This window comes from Symsagittifera roscoffensis, chromosome 1, assembly GCF_963678635.1.
Source record: "Symsagittifera roscoffensis chromosome 1, txSymRosc1.1, whole genome shotgun sequence".
Lineage (NCBI taxonomy): Eukaryota > Metazoa > Xenacoelomorpha > Acoela > Convolutidae > Symsagittifera > Symsagittifera roscoffensis.
The window spans coordinates 45,576,885-45,592,265 of NC_087062.1; the positions used below are offsets into that span (position 1 = coordinate 45,576,885).

The following is a 15,381-nucleotide window of genomic DNA, read 5'->3' on the forward strand; positions in this document are numbered from 1 at the left end:
ATGTGGTGCAGAGCAGGGCTGTCTTTTCTAGCTTTGAGAGCTGGAACGAAGGTTCAACTGTTGAGAGCCCCATCGGCACGCTGTCAAGGATTGAGTGTAAAGCATCAGTGTAAGTGCAGACCAGTGAGTGCCATGACGCTGTGAGGAGCTAAATTTTTCACAATGGGCTGTTTGTGCCGAGCTACAGTGTAAACTTGATGAGTGCAATCTCAGCTGTGGCTGGAGGCTCAGGCTTCAATTTCGCCACAGATGCTTCACATCTACAAGCAGCAGATGGGGGATAGCTACCTGTGAAGCAGCGCGGAAAGTTTTCCCTCCTTGAGTGCATGTTCAAGAGGAACCCGTTGACTCTAGTGAAGAAAACAAGGAGGGACACCAGTCAGGCAATGTTATGGTACCGACGACTGGGCTGGGACACCTCAACCAGTAAGATCATTCATCGGTCGTCAATGTGGGCAATCTAGAGACACTCAGGGATCACTTGAAGTATCGAATATGAATGGTGCACGCTATGCCATTTGAGCTTCATTGACGTTCTCAGTCGTCTGGCTGTGGTCAAGAACCTGATTAGAAGTTCCAGGAGTTTGTTCACTGTGCGCAATACTCCCCAACAGAATGGTGTAGCAGAGCGCTACAACAGAGTGATCACCGAGATGACTCGATATCTGCTGGCCGAATCCAAGCTACCGAAGATGTTTGGGTGCGATCAATAATGACAGCTGTGAGGAATCGCAAACTGTGTCCCACATCCAGCAACGAGAAGCTCCTTTCAGCGATAGAGATACACTATGGGAAATCATCAAAAAGAGCTATCTGCGTGTGTTCGGTTGACTGGCGTTCTATCTGGATCGATGCGACAGACGAAAACTGGATCCAAAGGGCAAGAGAAGCAAGTTCATCGGATACGACGAGGAGAGAAAGCCTACTTGTTGATGGATCTAGATACAAGACAAGTGGTGGGAGCAAGAACCGTGACATTCAATGAGAACATCATTCTAGATTACTTTATGGTTGACAGTGAGCCATTTTTCAAAACATCGAGGTATCAATCAAGACATGCATTGATATCGGGCAACCAAACACGACGGAAACCAGCCAAGCCAATTGAGCGCGACATTGCAGATTCAGTGGAGGCCACTGAGGAAAACAGGTTGAGGAGGAGGAAGATGTAGATTCACATTCTACTGATCAGCCAGAACAGAGGTCCGTTAGGACAAGGAACCCACCCACTCGATACGTACTGGCCTATACCCATGCTTCAGTGACTGGAGTCCAAGAGCTAAGAGGCTACTCAGAAGCACTGCCTGGACCCAAAAAAACGCAGTGGTTGGCAGCTATGGTTTTAGAGGTGAAGTCTATAGAAGCCATGTGAACATGGACAATTGTTGATAGACTACAGTTTCGAAGTTATTCTTGGACGATGGGTTCATGCTGTAAATAGAGATGCAATGGGACAAGTGGAGCGGTATATGTAGTGAAAGGAATACTGCTGGCTCTGGGGGCACAAAAGATCTTGTACTTCATCAGAAAGATGTTAAGTCAGCTTTCCTCAGCTCTCGTCTAGCAGAGACAGTGTACTTGGAGCAGCCAGAGGGGTTCAGCAGCGGTGACAGCCAAGTGTGCACAACGAAGTCTCTTTGAACAGCGGCAGGCAGGAAGAGGCTGGTAACAGACGCTGAGCACGTTCCTTCTTGATGAAAAGTTCACAAGAAGCAACAACGACTTCTTTTTGTTCTCGATGAGGAGAAAAAATGATGCAATGATTTATGCGCTGGTTTGGGCAGATGACACCATCATTGGGTGCAGATGTCCAGACAAAATTGAAAATCTGAGGAGCCGCATTATCCTGGTTCCTGCAAATGCAGGTCAAGCAGTCACCTGGGACGATAAAAGTGAATCAATCCAGTTAAATCGATGACTTCTTGAAGTGTTTTGATCTAGCTGAATGCAAATCAGTGGGCACACCAGCGGTCATCAGCTTACAACTGTCGAAGAAGGACTGCCCTGTACATGAAAACTGAGGACTACAAAGGAATTTTGGCTCATTATTGCACACAGCTATGCAAACAAGTCCTAATATCCTAGCTATTGTGACGCTACTCTCTCGTTTCCCGCAGAATCCGGGAAGGGTGCACTGGGTGGCCGCAAAGAGGGTTCTCTGTTACCTGAAGAGGAGCAAAGATCTAGAGCTGTGCTACACTAAGGACTCTGGTGCAGATGCTGATACACTGGTGGTGCATCCACAATGGCACATCGGTTCAAGAGGCTCTATATCTGCGATCACATCACGATGTGATGAGCGTAGTTTTTGATGGACCAACTGTCATCAAAGAGGCCAACTGGAGCTGCATCAAGATGTGCAAGAAACCTTTGATGCAGATGCGAACGAAACACATCGATGTGAAATATCACTTTATTCGAGAACGAGTGGAAGGTGAGACAATTGAATTTCAATATTGCCCTACTGAATTCATGGAAGCTGACTTGTTGTCAAAAACCCTGAACAAGGCTATGGTGGAAGAGCATCGTCGACCTTGAAGTGTTGACGCCTGTCATTGGACAAAGCCAATTCAGCCTGAGTTGGGATGCTGAGGTCAGACCAACTCAAGGTCAGACTGATCAGTTGAAGCGAATCAGTTTCGAGGTCAAAAACTGATTAAAATAATCAAAGCTGATTAAATTCAGACAAGGTCATTTATTGATCACAAACTAAATAATTAACTGGTACATTCAAGATGCTTAGATTGTCATGTCCTTTATATTCAATTTCTCAATTCATTCTTCAACAATCACTACCTCTCCTCAGTCCTCAGTTTAAACCTCAGATTCTATCTCAGTATCTAACTCCAGCTCTTAACTCTAGTTGCTCTAACTCTGCATCTTAACATTTTTAAATCCTCGGGGTGCAAAAGTATAGGATTTGTCATAAAAAAAACTTATCCCATACCAAACAAAAATCAATAGCCACAATTTATTAGTCAAAACTTTGAAACCCAAAAAATGACAAACCAATCTAAGCTTTTCTAAACAGCCCTCATTTTTCACAACCTTTCTGAGCAGGTTATACTAAGAGACTAAAAATTTCCTCGCAAAAGTTAGAAAGTAGTTTCAGGTTTTCTAATTCATCAGAGCTCTTAAAATCTTTTAATCTTGAAAAAAACATAGCCAGTGAGGTTGTATTTTGTATTTCCTAGCTAAGTTTCAGCGTTCAATAAACAAACCGCGTTACTTAGTTTGATAGTTCATACATAAGTCATATCAAAGCCATACCTAAATTGAGCACGCAGATAGTGCAAATAGGACCGTTCTTATTTTTGGCACGGCATAACATGTTGAATTCAGATAGTTCTTACTCATTCTTTATTAAAAATTTCCATTGATTTTTGTAATGTCTTTACGACAATCACCGATGGCTCCAAAAATAGCTCAACAAGCGCGATTTGACCAATGGAATTTTCACTACATTCTTTTTGAAGCTCTTGAACAACAATTTAACCCAGAAGCTTCAAAAATTACTGAAAAAAGAAGACGCAAAAATACTTTCTAACGAGCTATTCAAAGTCTAACAAGAATTTTAAAAATGGGGGCTTCAAATAACTTCCTTTTCTCTTCAAGAAGTTCAAGGTTTTCTAGAGAAGAAATTTTTTCGACGCAACCATAAATGAAAGTTATTGAAATGCATAGATATGAAAAGTATTGCAACGCATAACCGGAAGACAATTTATCTGCCAAACCAATTGAGAAACGATCCACGTCTGCAATTTCCACCAGCGCACTGTTCCCCTTTGAATGTCTACTGCGGCGAACATCAATTACAACGTCTCTACATTAGCCATCAGCTTTGATTCAACTACAACAACCCCGCCATTAATACACTCCTCAGGAAACCAATAAATCGATGACTTCTTGAAGTGTTTTAATCTAGCTGAATGCAAATCAGTGGGCACACCAGCGGTCATCAGCTTACAACTGTCGAAGAAGGACTGCCCTGTACATGAAAACTGAGGACTACAAAGGAATTTTTGGCTCATTATTGTACACAGCTATGCAAACAAGTCCTGATATCCTAGCTATTGTGACGCTACTCTCTCGTTTCCCGGAGAATCCGGGAAGGGTGCACTGGGTGGCCGCAAAGAGGGTTCTCTGTTACCTGAAGAGGAGCAAAGATCTAGAGCTGTGCTACACTAAGGACTCTGGTGCAGATGCTGAAACACTGGTGGTGCATCCACAATGGCACATCGGTTTAAGAGGCTCTATATCTGCGATCACATCACGATGTGATGAGCGTAGTTTTTGACGGACCAACTGTCATCAAAGAGGCCAACTGGAGCTGCATCAAGATGTGCAAGAAACCTGTGTTGCAGATGCGAACGAAACACATTGATGTGAAATATCACTTTATTCGAGAACGAGTGGAAGGTGAGACAATTGAATTCCAATATTGCCCTACTGAATTCATGGAAGCTGACTTGTTGTCAAAAACCCTGAACAAGGCTAGGGTGGAAGAGCATCGTCGACCTTGAAGTGTTGACGCCTGTCATTGGACAAAGCCAATTCAGCCTGAGTTGGGATGCTGAGGTCAGACCAACTCAAGGTCAGACAGATCAATTGAAGCGAATCAGTTTCGAGGTCAAAAACTGATTAAAATAGTCAAAGCTGATTAAATTCAGACAAGGTCATTTATTGATCACAAACTAAATAATTAACTGGTACATTCAAGATGCTTAGATTGTCATGTCCTTTATATTCAATTTCTCAATTCATTCTTCAACAATCACTACCTCTTCTCAGTCCTCAGTTTAAACCTCAGATTCTATCTCAGTATCTAACTCCAGCTCTTAACTCTAGTTGCTCTAACTCTGCATCTTAACATTTTTTAATCCTCGGGGTGCAAAAGTATAGGATTTGTCATAAAAAAAACTTATTCCATACCAAACAAAAATCAATAGCCACAATTTATTAGTCAAAACTTTGAAACCCAAAAAATGACAAACCAATCTAAGCTTTTCTAAACAGCCCTCATTTTTCACAACCTTTCTGAGCAGGTTATACTAAGAGACTAAAAATTTCCTCGCAAAAGTTAGAAAGTAGTTTCAGGTTTTCTAATTCATCAGAGCTCTTTAATCTTGAAAAAAACATAGCCAGTGAGGTTGTATATTGTATTTCCTAGCTAAGTTTCAGCGTTCAATAAACAAAGCGCGTTACTTAGTTTGATAGTTCATACATAAGTCATATCAAAGCCATACCTAAATTGAGCACGCAGATAGTGCAAATAGGACCGTTCTTATTTTTGGCACGGCATAACATGTTGAGTTCAGATAGTTCTTACTCATTCTTTATTAAAAACTTCCATTGATTTTTGTAATGTCTTTACGACAATCACCGATGGCTCCAAAAACAGCTCAACAAGCGCGATTTGACTAATGGAATTTTCACTACATTCTTTTTGAAGCTCTTGAACAACAATTTAACCCAGAAGCTTCAAAAATTACTGAAAAAAGAAGACGCAAAAATACTTTCTAACGAGCTATTCAAAGTCTAACAAGAACTTTAAAAATGGGGGCTTCAAATAACTTCCTTTTCTCTTCAAGAAGTTCAAGGTTTTCTAGAGAAGAAATTTCTTCGACGCAACCATAAATGAAAGTTATTGAAATGCATAGATATGAAAAGTATTGCAACGCATAACCGGAAGACAATTTATCTGCCAAACCAATTGAGAAACGATCCACGTCTGCAATTTCCACCAGCGCACTGTTCCCCTTTGAATGTCTACTGCGGCAAACATCATTTACAACGTCTCTACATTAGCCATCAGCTTTGATTCAACTACAACAACCCCGCCATTAATACACTCCTCAGGAAACCAATAAATCGATGACTTCTTGAAGTGTTTTGATCTAGCTGAATGCAAATCAGTGGGCACACCAGCGGTCATCAGCTTACAACTGTCGAAGAAGGACTGCCCTGTACATGAAAACTGAGGACTACAAAGGAATTTTTGGCTCAATATTGTACACAGCTATGCAAACAAGTCCTGATATCCTAGCTATTGTGACGCTACTCTCTCGTTTCCCGGAGAATCCGGGAAGGGTGCACTGGGTGGCTGCAAAGAGGGTTCTCTGTTACCTGAAGAGGAGCAAAGATCTAGAGCTGTGCTACACTAAGGACTCTGGTGCAGATGCTGATACACTGGCTGGTGGTGCATCCACAATGGCACATTGGTTCAAGAGGCTCTATATCTGCGATCACATCACGATGTGATGAGCGTAGTTTTTGACGGACCAACTGTCATCAAAGAGTCCAACTGGAGCTGCATCAAGATGTGCAAGAAACCTGTGATGCAGATGCGAACGAAACACATTGATGTGAAATATCACTTTATTCGAGAACGAGTGGAAGGTGAGACAATTGAATTCCAATATTGCCCTACTGAATTCATGGAAGCTGACTTGTTGTCAAAAACCCTGAACAAGGCTAGGGTGGAAGAGCATCGTCGACCTTGAAGTGTTGACGCCTGTCATTGGACAAAGCCAATTCAGCCTGAGTTGGGATGCTGAGGTCAGACCAACTCAAGGTCAGACAGATCAATTGAAGCGAATCAGTTTCGAGGTCAAAAACTGATTAAAATAGTCAAAGCTGATTAAATTCAGACAAGGTCATTTATTGATCACAAACTAAATAATTAACTGGTACATTCAAGATGCTTAGATTGTCATGTCCTTTATATTCAATTTCTCAATTCATTCTTCAACAATCACTACCTCTTCTCAGTCCTCAGTTTAAACCTCAGATTCTATCTCAGTATCTAACTCCAGCTCTTAACTCTAGTTGCTCTAACTCTGCATCTTAACATTTTTTAATCCTCGGGGTGCAAAAGTATAGGATTTGTCATAAAAAAAACTTATTCCATACCAAACAAAAATCAATAGCCACAATTTATTAGTCAAAACTTTGAAACCCAAAAAATGACAAACCAATCTAAGCTTTTCTAAACAGCCCTCATTTTTCACAACCTTTCTGAGCAGGTTATACTAAGAGACTAAAAATTTCCTCGCAAAAGTTAGAAAGTAGTTTCAGGTTTTCTAATTCATCAGAGCTCTTTAATATTGAAAAAAACATAGCCAGTGAGGTTGTATATTGTATTTCCTAGCTAAGTTTCAGCGCTCAATAAACAAACCGCGTTACTTAGTTTGATAGTTCATACATAAGTCATATCAAAGCCATACCTAAATTGAGCACGCAGATAGTGCAAATAGGACCGTTCTTATTTTTGGAACGGCATAACATGTTGAGTTCAGATAGTTCTTACTCATTCTTTATTAAAAACTTCCATTGATTTTTGTAATGTCTTTACGACAATCACCGATGGCTCCAAAAACAGCTCAACACGCGCGATTTGACTAATGGAATTTTCACTACATTCTTTTTGAAGCTCTTGAACAACAATTTAACCCAGAAGCTTCAAAAATTACTGAAAAAAGAAGACGCAAAAATACTTTCTAACGAGCTATTCAAAGTCTAACAAGAATTTTAAAAATGGGGGCTTCAAATAACTTCCTTTTCTCTTCAAGAAGTTCAAGGTTTTCTAGAGAAGAAATTTCTTCGACGCAACCATAAATGAAAGTTATTGAAATGCATAGATATGAAAAGTATTGCAACGCATAACCGGAAGACAATTTATCTGCCAAACCAATTGAGAAACGATCCACGTCTGCAATTTCCACTAGCGCACTGTTCCCCTTTGAATGTCTACTGCGGCAAACATCAATTACAACGTCTCTACATTAGCCATCAGCTTTGATTCAACTACAACAACCCCGCCATTAATACACTCCTCAGGAAACCAATAAATCGATGACTTCTTGAAGTGTTTTAATCTAGCTGAATGCAAATCAGTGGGCACACCAGCGGTCATCAGCTTACAACTGGAAGAAGGACTGCCCTGTACATGAAAACTGAGGACTACAAAGGAATTTTTGGCTCAATATTGTACACAGCTATGCAAACAAGTCCTGATATCCTAGCTATTGTGACGCTACTCTCTCGTTTCCATTAGAATCCGGGAAGGGTGCACTGGGTGGCCGCAAAGAGGGTTCTCTGTTACCTGAAGAGGAGCAAAGATCTAGAGCTGTGCTACACTAAGGACTCTGGTGCAGATGCTGATACACTGGCTGGTGGTGCATCCACAATGGCACATTGGTTCAAGAGGCTCTATATCTGCGATCACATCACGATGTGATGAGCGTAGTTTTTGACGGACCAACTGTCATCAAAGAGGCCAACTGGAGCTGCATCAAGATGTGCAAGAAACCTGTGATGCAGATGCGAACGAAAGACATCGATGTGAAATATCACTTTATTCGAGAACGAGTGGAAGGTGAGACATTTGAATTCCAATATTGCCCTACTGAATTCATGGAAGCTGACTTGTTGTCAAAAACCCTGAACAAGGCTATGGTGGAAGAGCATCGTCGACCTTAAAGTGTTGACGCCTGTCATTGGACAAAGCCAATTCAGCCTGAGTTGGGATGCTGAGGTCAGACCAACTCAAGGTCAGACAGATCAATTGAAGCGAATCAGTTTCGAGGTCAAAAACTGATTAAAATAGTCAAAGCTGATTAAATTCAGACAAGGTCATTTATTGATCACAAACTAAATAAATAACTGGTACATTCAAGATGCTTAGATTGTCATGTCCTTTATATTCAATTTCTCAATTCATTCTTCAACAATCACTACCTCTTCTCAGTCCTCAGTTTAAACCTCAGATTCTATCTCAGTATCTAACTCCAGCTCTTAACTCTAGTTGCTCTAACTCTGCATCTTAACATTTTTTAATCCTCGGGGTGCAAAAGTATAGGATTTGTCATAAAAAAAACTTATCCCATACCAAACAAAAATCAATAGCCACAATTTATTAGTCAAAACTTTGAAACCCAAAAAATGACAAACCAATCTAAGCTTTTCTAAACAGCCCTCATTTTTCACAACCTTTCTGAGCAGGTTATACTAAGAGACTAAAAATTTCCTCGCAAAAGTTAGAAAGTAGTTTCAGGTTTTCTAATTCATCAGAGCTCTTAAAATCTTTTAATCTTGAAAAAAACATAGCCAGTGAGGTTGTATATTGTATTTCCTAGCTAAGTTTCAGCGTTCAATAAACAAACCGCGTTACTTAGTTTGATAGTTCATACATAAGTCATATCAAAGCCATACCTAAATTGAGCACGCAGATAGTGCAAATAGGACCGTTCTTATTTTTGGCACGGCATAACATGTTGAATTCAGATAGTTCTTACTCATTCTCTATTAAAAACTTCCATTGATTTTTGTAATGTCTTTACGACAATCACCGATGGCTCCAAAACAGCTCAACAAGCGCGATTTGACTAATGGAATTTTCACTACATTCTTTTTGAAGCTCTTGAACAACAATTTAACCCAGAAGCTTCAAAAATTACTGAAAAAAGAAGACGCAAAAATACTTTCTAACGAGCTATTCAAAGTCTAACAAGAATTTTGAAAAAATGGGGGCTTCAAATAACTTCCTTTTCTCTTCAAGAAGTTCAAGGTTTTCTAGAGAAGAATTTTCTTCGACGCAACCTTAAATGAAAGTTATTGAAATGCATAGATATGAAAAGTATTGCAACGCATAACCGGAAGACAATTTATCTGCCAAACCAATTGAGAAACGATCCACGTCTGCAATTTCCACCAGCGCACTGTTCCCCTTCGAATGTGTACTGCGGCAAACATCAATTACAACGTCTCTACATTAGCCATCAGCTTTGATTCAACTACAACAACCCCGCCATTAATACACTCCTCAGGAAAGCAATAACTACACAGAAACCAATTATTGCATCTGGCGATGAGAAGGGCAGTTTTATGCAGATTGTAAAAAAAGCGGAAGACCAAAATGAAATTTTTGTGGCAATTGCGACAATAGTTGCATGGATCAACCAGCCGAAAAAACAAAAATCATGTACCAGGTAAAGGAAGACCGTCTAATCACGCTACAAGAATTATCCAGCTTCAGGACGTGGATCAACTTTGGTTGCTACCAACATATCTGGTTGGCCTCAAATACAAATACAGGACGACACAGCCTTCTCAACAGGTTGTTACAACTACAGATTAGGAGAGAACCAGTATTTTTATAATACGACAGCACAATTCTACTGACATTTCTATAAGCGCGAAAAAAGAATCAATCGTTCATATTTCGAGGTTTTCGATTGGCATCGTCTACTCCGCGCAACTGTTCTTATTTTGCACTTCAAGGGATTTTTTTCAGCAAAAAAACGGCAACGTGTTTCAAGCATAGACGACGGGAAGATGGCTAAAAATCCTACTAAACGGGCAATCAGAACATGCTAAATTTCCTGATAATTTTAAGTGTTGCCAACGAACTGTTGCTTTGTCATTGTCAGCAAAGCATTGTACTACAAAGAAGCTTTACTGTCCTTCTCGCGTTTCAAAAATGGTAGTTTTCTTGAGCTCGAGGACGACTGAGACATTTGCTAATGCCAGATGTGACTAACTACCCTATTTTTCCAAATCTAAAAGTTTTTTCGATTCAACTAAAGCTAAAAACGCATGCACTTCGGCACCGATTTTGTACGACACTACTTGCAACATACTTTCGTAAATTTGGGTCTCAGAAAAGCTTTGAGGCACAACCTCACTACTGCTTCTTGTGCGGCCGCTTCCAAAGGAAAAGCTCAAGTCCTTTTATGGCCCTTACACCGCTTCAAATTTCAATGACCCGAGAATACCTCTTTTTCTTTTCAAGAACATTGGAACTGACTACATCGGTTCAAAATGCCTTGCTAAAAAAGATACCACAGACACAAACTACTTCCATCTCCCTACTTGTTTGCCAACGCGTACAATCCACCTAGACGGACAATCTGACAACTGATATTAACGTGACTGAATTTTGCAGATTCAAGGCTCGGCGAGGCCCTAAGAAATTATTTATTTCGGATAACGCAATACATTTTGTCGCCGCACGTTCCCAAATCACAAATTAACCCTTAATATACAACAAAAATAAATTAGCAACCAAGTTTCAACTGATTTCAATCGATCGACGTCTTAAATCGTCTAATGTTTCTCATTTTTGTTGGGTGTGGGAGTGTCTCGTTCTGATCCTCAAAGGAGTCTTTCTAATCATAAGAATTAGGGTCGAACAGGTTTTCTGGTGACCTGTATTCAACTATTTTAGTAGAATACGAATGCCTCATATTCCCAAGCTAATTGCAACCACTGATTCATGTAATTTGCGAAATTAATGACACATTAACTTTTACATTTAACCACTCTTCCATATCGAATGCCATTCGTTCACGCTCCCGCACTTTCTGCAAACAAAACAAACTAAGCAATAAATCCTGGAAGCTAATCAAGTATCGACTAGACAGCTTCTGGAAGCAATTACTCAAAGAATACGCTCCAATCTTAATCAATCGAATCATCTGGATTTAGAGAGAGAAAACTGTAGAAAACAAACCTAGTGTGGATCCTCGAACAGTTTACTCCATGAAGGATATGGCCTTTGGGTGAGGTTGTTGAAAGTGTACCGGTCCATATTGCATCGCGCGCTCATGTATACTAAACACTAGCTTCAGATTCGAAGCCTAAATTACTCTCCTAATTTTTGTTGCTCTTTTACTCATTTTTTGTGTACAATTTATCTAAATTTAACCAATTTTAGCCTTAAATTACCGTTTTTGCTATGATAATCGTGTGATTGATAATTCAGGTCACGAATATTCACGCGGTTACCGTGCTTCATCACAGTTTAAAGCGTAAAACGATTAGTTGACAAGAATAAAGTTCAAAATGGAAATAAGGTGTGTGCTACGCGCTACGCAATTGATGCCTGATTATTTTTGAGAAAACATAGCCAAAAATCCATCAAATTTAAAGATGTTAAGCACCTTCTAAAATATAAGTATGACCGAAAATTTTCAAAAGAAAAGTTTTGCAGCTCAAAGAAATTAACCATAGTCAAAATAAGGCCCTTTCAACCAGTTGGAACAGTTCAGTGTAAATACAGCAATTACAACTGCACTCGTTGTTCTATCCAATTTTGTTGATCAGGTCTCTGGCCATGCTAATAGCGTCAGGTGCAGCTGACAGTGCCATCATGGGAAGAGACATCATTATTCTCCTATTATTTCTCCTACTGTCCTCTAAACACATTCATTTCTATCAACAATCAGTCATGAGGAAACTGAACTGATGAACAGTTCTATTAAAAAGGAACATAAATTCAAATACGTTTAATTGTCAAAGATATATAATCTGGATAAGAGTTTTTTCAAGTTGAACCTCCCAGAGATACTTCAATCGCGCTTCAGTTGACCAATTTCTTAACAAAAATTGTCATTTTACCCTAAGCAGGAACGAAAAGCAGCCGTTTATCAATCAACAGATATATAGGGTTGTCTTTGGCTCAATGAGAAAATGAGTTTAATAATGAGAAATTTGAAATGAATTATGACTTATGTGCTATGTTAAACCCTTTGAGTTTAAATTTGGAGAAAAACAATTTTGTAGGAAAATGTGGTCGTGGATGTTGAATAAGACGATTACAGAAGGCAAAACTGAAGTTTTTATTGATTGTATTTAAAAATTGATTTGACTTTTGACTGTTTCATTTGAACGTTTCTGACAATTTGTGAACAATTGTGACATTTGACAATTGACAATGCTTTTTTTATGAGCCTCAGATTTCCGAAGAATTTATTTAGCTTTGAAATTACCGCGAACAAAATCAACTACAGGACACTTTTTCCAAAAAAAAAAACGCGTGGGTTTGGTTCAATATCGTGGATCTGTTCGACTATTGTACCCCTCGGGTACCTAGTTAGCGAATATCCCCCTATAAAGAAAAATCAATGGTTCGGCATATGATAATTTTATGCCTTGCAATGAATCCGCTACTTTTGCAAAAGGGGAGTATAGTCATAAAGAGATCTCAAAATGTTTGATTTACTTGCGTGACTTCTAGCCTCATCAGTACCAAGTACACATTCTGCAAAGAAGAAGGCTAGAATAACAAAAATGAGAGATTTATTCATGGTGGTCACAGTTAATATCTGTCAACGAACAAAAAATGAAGGATTAGCATGGCAATGTTGGCTTTTATATATAACACCGCAACTGACTGGTGATTATGGACATCTGATTCAAATAACTACCAGCCGGAAGAAAGCAATTAAAGGAAGATTTTCGTTGCAAATTTATTTCTTTCAATGTTTATGAGCCAGATTTTAATTGATGGTAATAAAGTACGTCGTTAAAGTAACGGAACGTATTTGAGTTTGTTCTCTTGAAGCTAATTTCGTTGAAACTTTACCAGATTTGGCGGAAAGTTACCAGTTGCAATGAAATTCCCACTGACTTGTGCTTTCTAAACAGAGCAGATTAAAACATTTTTGATGTTGTGGTATTGAAAAAATAGCCATGATACATTTTTTGATAATGGTTTTCGCATTTTAGCTTCAAATGATAACGGCAGTTTTTTTTGCGCCTTGATTAGCTAGTATTATTCTGATGAACAAAAAACAGAGACAATTTACATGGAGGCCAGAAGATTCAAGTCCTCACGGGTGATCCCAGGTGTAGGTGGTATAATTCTACGCATAGTATGTTTGTTTCCATGCATAGATTGTATAGTTATCGAACCAACCGAAATTTGTATCAACCCGGAGTGCAATTTATGACTTTTAAAATTGCCTAGATAAAACCTTTTGACTTAAAAAAAAGGATAAAACAAAAATTAAAAGTTTTGAAAGCTGAGATGTTTTTGGTTGTTGAGCAGTAAAACGAATTGATTGAGTTTATGCTGGCAAAAATTTGATGCATTTTTTAAATCAATCATTTTTATTGAAAAAATCAAAGTTTAAGTTTTTTGTTGTTGTTTCAGCACTTAATTTTAATCAATTCTATCAGCAACAAACTTATTCTGTATTTTTTTAAAATTGATTCAATTTTTATCAATTCTTGGACTTTTTTCTGGGATATTTTTTTCCGACTTTCGATGAAAATTATGTCACTCAAACGGTATTGTTGAACTGTGTAAACGTGGGGGAACTCACAATATCTCTAGGCCGGTCTTACTCGCTAATTCACTCCGCCGCAATATGTTCCCTTTGGCGCTGAGGTCAGCGGGGCAACCGATTCCCAGTACTATTCACAATCCCAAAAGGGTTGATTTGGTGGTTGGCTGTTCTGTACTGTACTGTGCTGCTCGCCCCGTGATTCGTGCTCTTCTGACTGTATCTCACCCTTCAATCAATAATCGATCGCAACAACAATTCCAATAATAAGAATGAATTAAGAAATGAATATGAACAAATGCAGAGTAGCCTTTAATTGGCTGAAATATAAATAATCATTCAATTAAAAAATGGGTTTGCGATTACTAGTATTTAAACCAACTGCATCCTGCAGTTCAATTAACATCTCATTTCTAACTAGCGTTCCCCTCGAGAACTTCTTTCAATATCAATCGTTCAACAACAATTCCGCTATCCTCCAGATAGCCTAACTAACATTCACTATCTAATCTACATTCACATTAACAAGTCTTCCAACTCGTTCTCAGTTTACTTTGAGAATAAAGCGACTACCTTAGCTTGTAGCCCAAATTGTTTTCTAAATAACTGAGAACCAACTATTCGATTCGCTTGCAATAATTCTTCTACTCTAACAGGCTCTCCGGTACCCTCCAATTCCTTATCTTTCTTTTTACTTAGTTTTAGTGAAGTCAGGCCATTCCCTATCATTCCTGACATCCGCCTTAATCACCCGTCCGCAGATGTTTTAAGACTGTATCCCTCCTCCTGTCAACTCTGCCACGTGCCAACTTCGGTTTCTTGTATCAATATGTTCACACTTATTAGATACCCAAAATGCGGTAGCTGTCACAATTTGACCAAGCAAACAAATGTCATACGATTCTAATCAACCAATTCTTGAACTCTGTCAACTTCAGCTTTCGAGTTCAACTCAACCTCCAAACCATGCTATGTTCACCCAGTGATCCTCTCAAGGTTTTTATTTTAGTTATCCCGTTAACGTTCCGACCTCCCAAGGGTAGGGAGTGGCCCTTTTCATGGGTAGCTAACTAATTTCAGGCATCTAAATTTTTTATCTCTACTCTATTCCAATCCCGACCTTCTAGCTATCAGTGAAACGTAGTTCGTCTATTAGGGGTCAAATTAAACAAAAAAAACACCTCCGGAAAGCCAAGTAAATTTCCCGTCCATTCATACTATTTAGCAAACTTAACTCTCATGCTATGCCTCTATTACTACCAATTTCCTCTGGGACTACTTTTCTTTTACCCTGATTGAAATTCTATAAATA

General features: G+C 39.1%; 1 protein-coding gene across 1 annotated transcript; it reads left to right on the forward strand.

Moving 5' to 3' along the window:
- Positions 1-1,443: 1,443 nt before the first annotated feature.
- On the forward strand, positions 1,444-6,261 carry LOC134857563 (uncharacterized). Its single transcript, XM_063873740.1, has 5 exons — positions 1,444-1,617; positions 1,942-2,070; positions 2,218-2,400; positions 3,926-4,219; positions 5,902-6,261. Exons 1-5 carry the CDS (start codon positions 1,444-1,446, stop codon positions 6,259-6,261), a joined length of 1,140 nt encoding a protein of 379 aa, XP_063729810.1.
- The last annotated feature ends 9,120 nt before the right edge of the window (positions 6,262-15,381 follow it).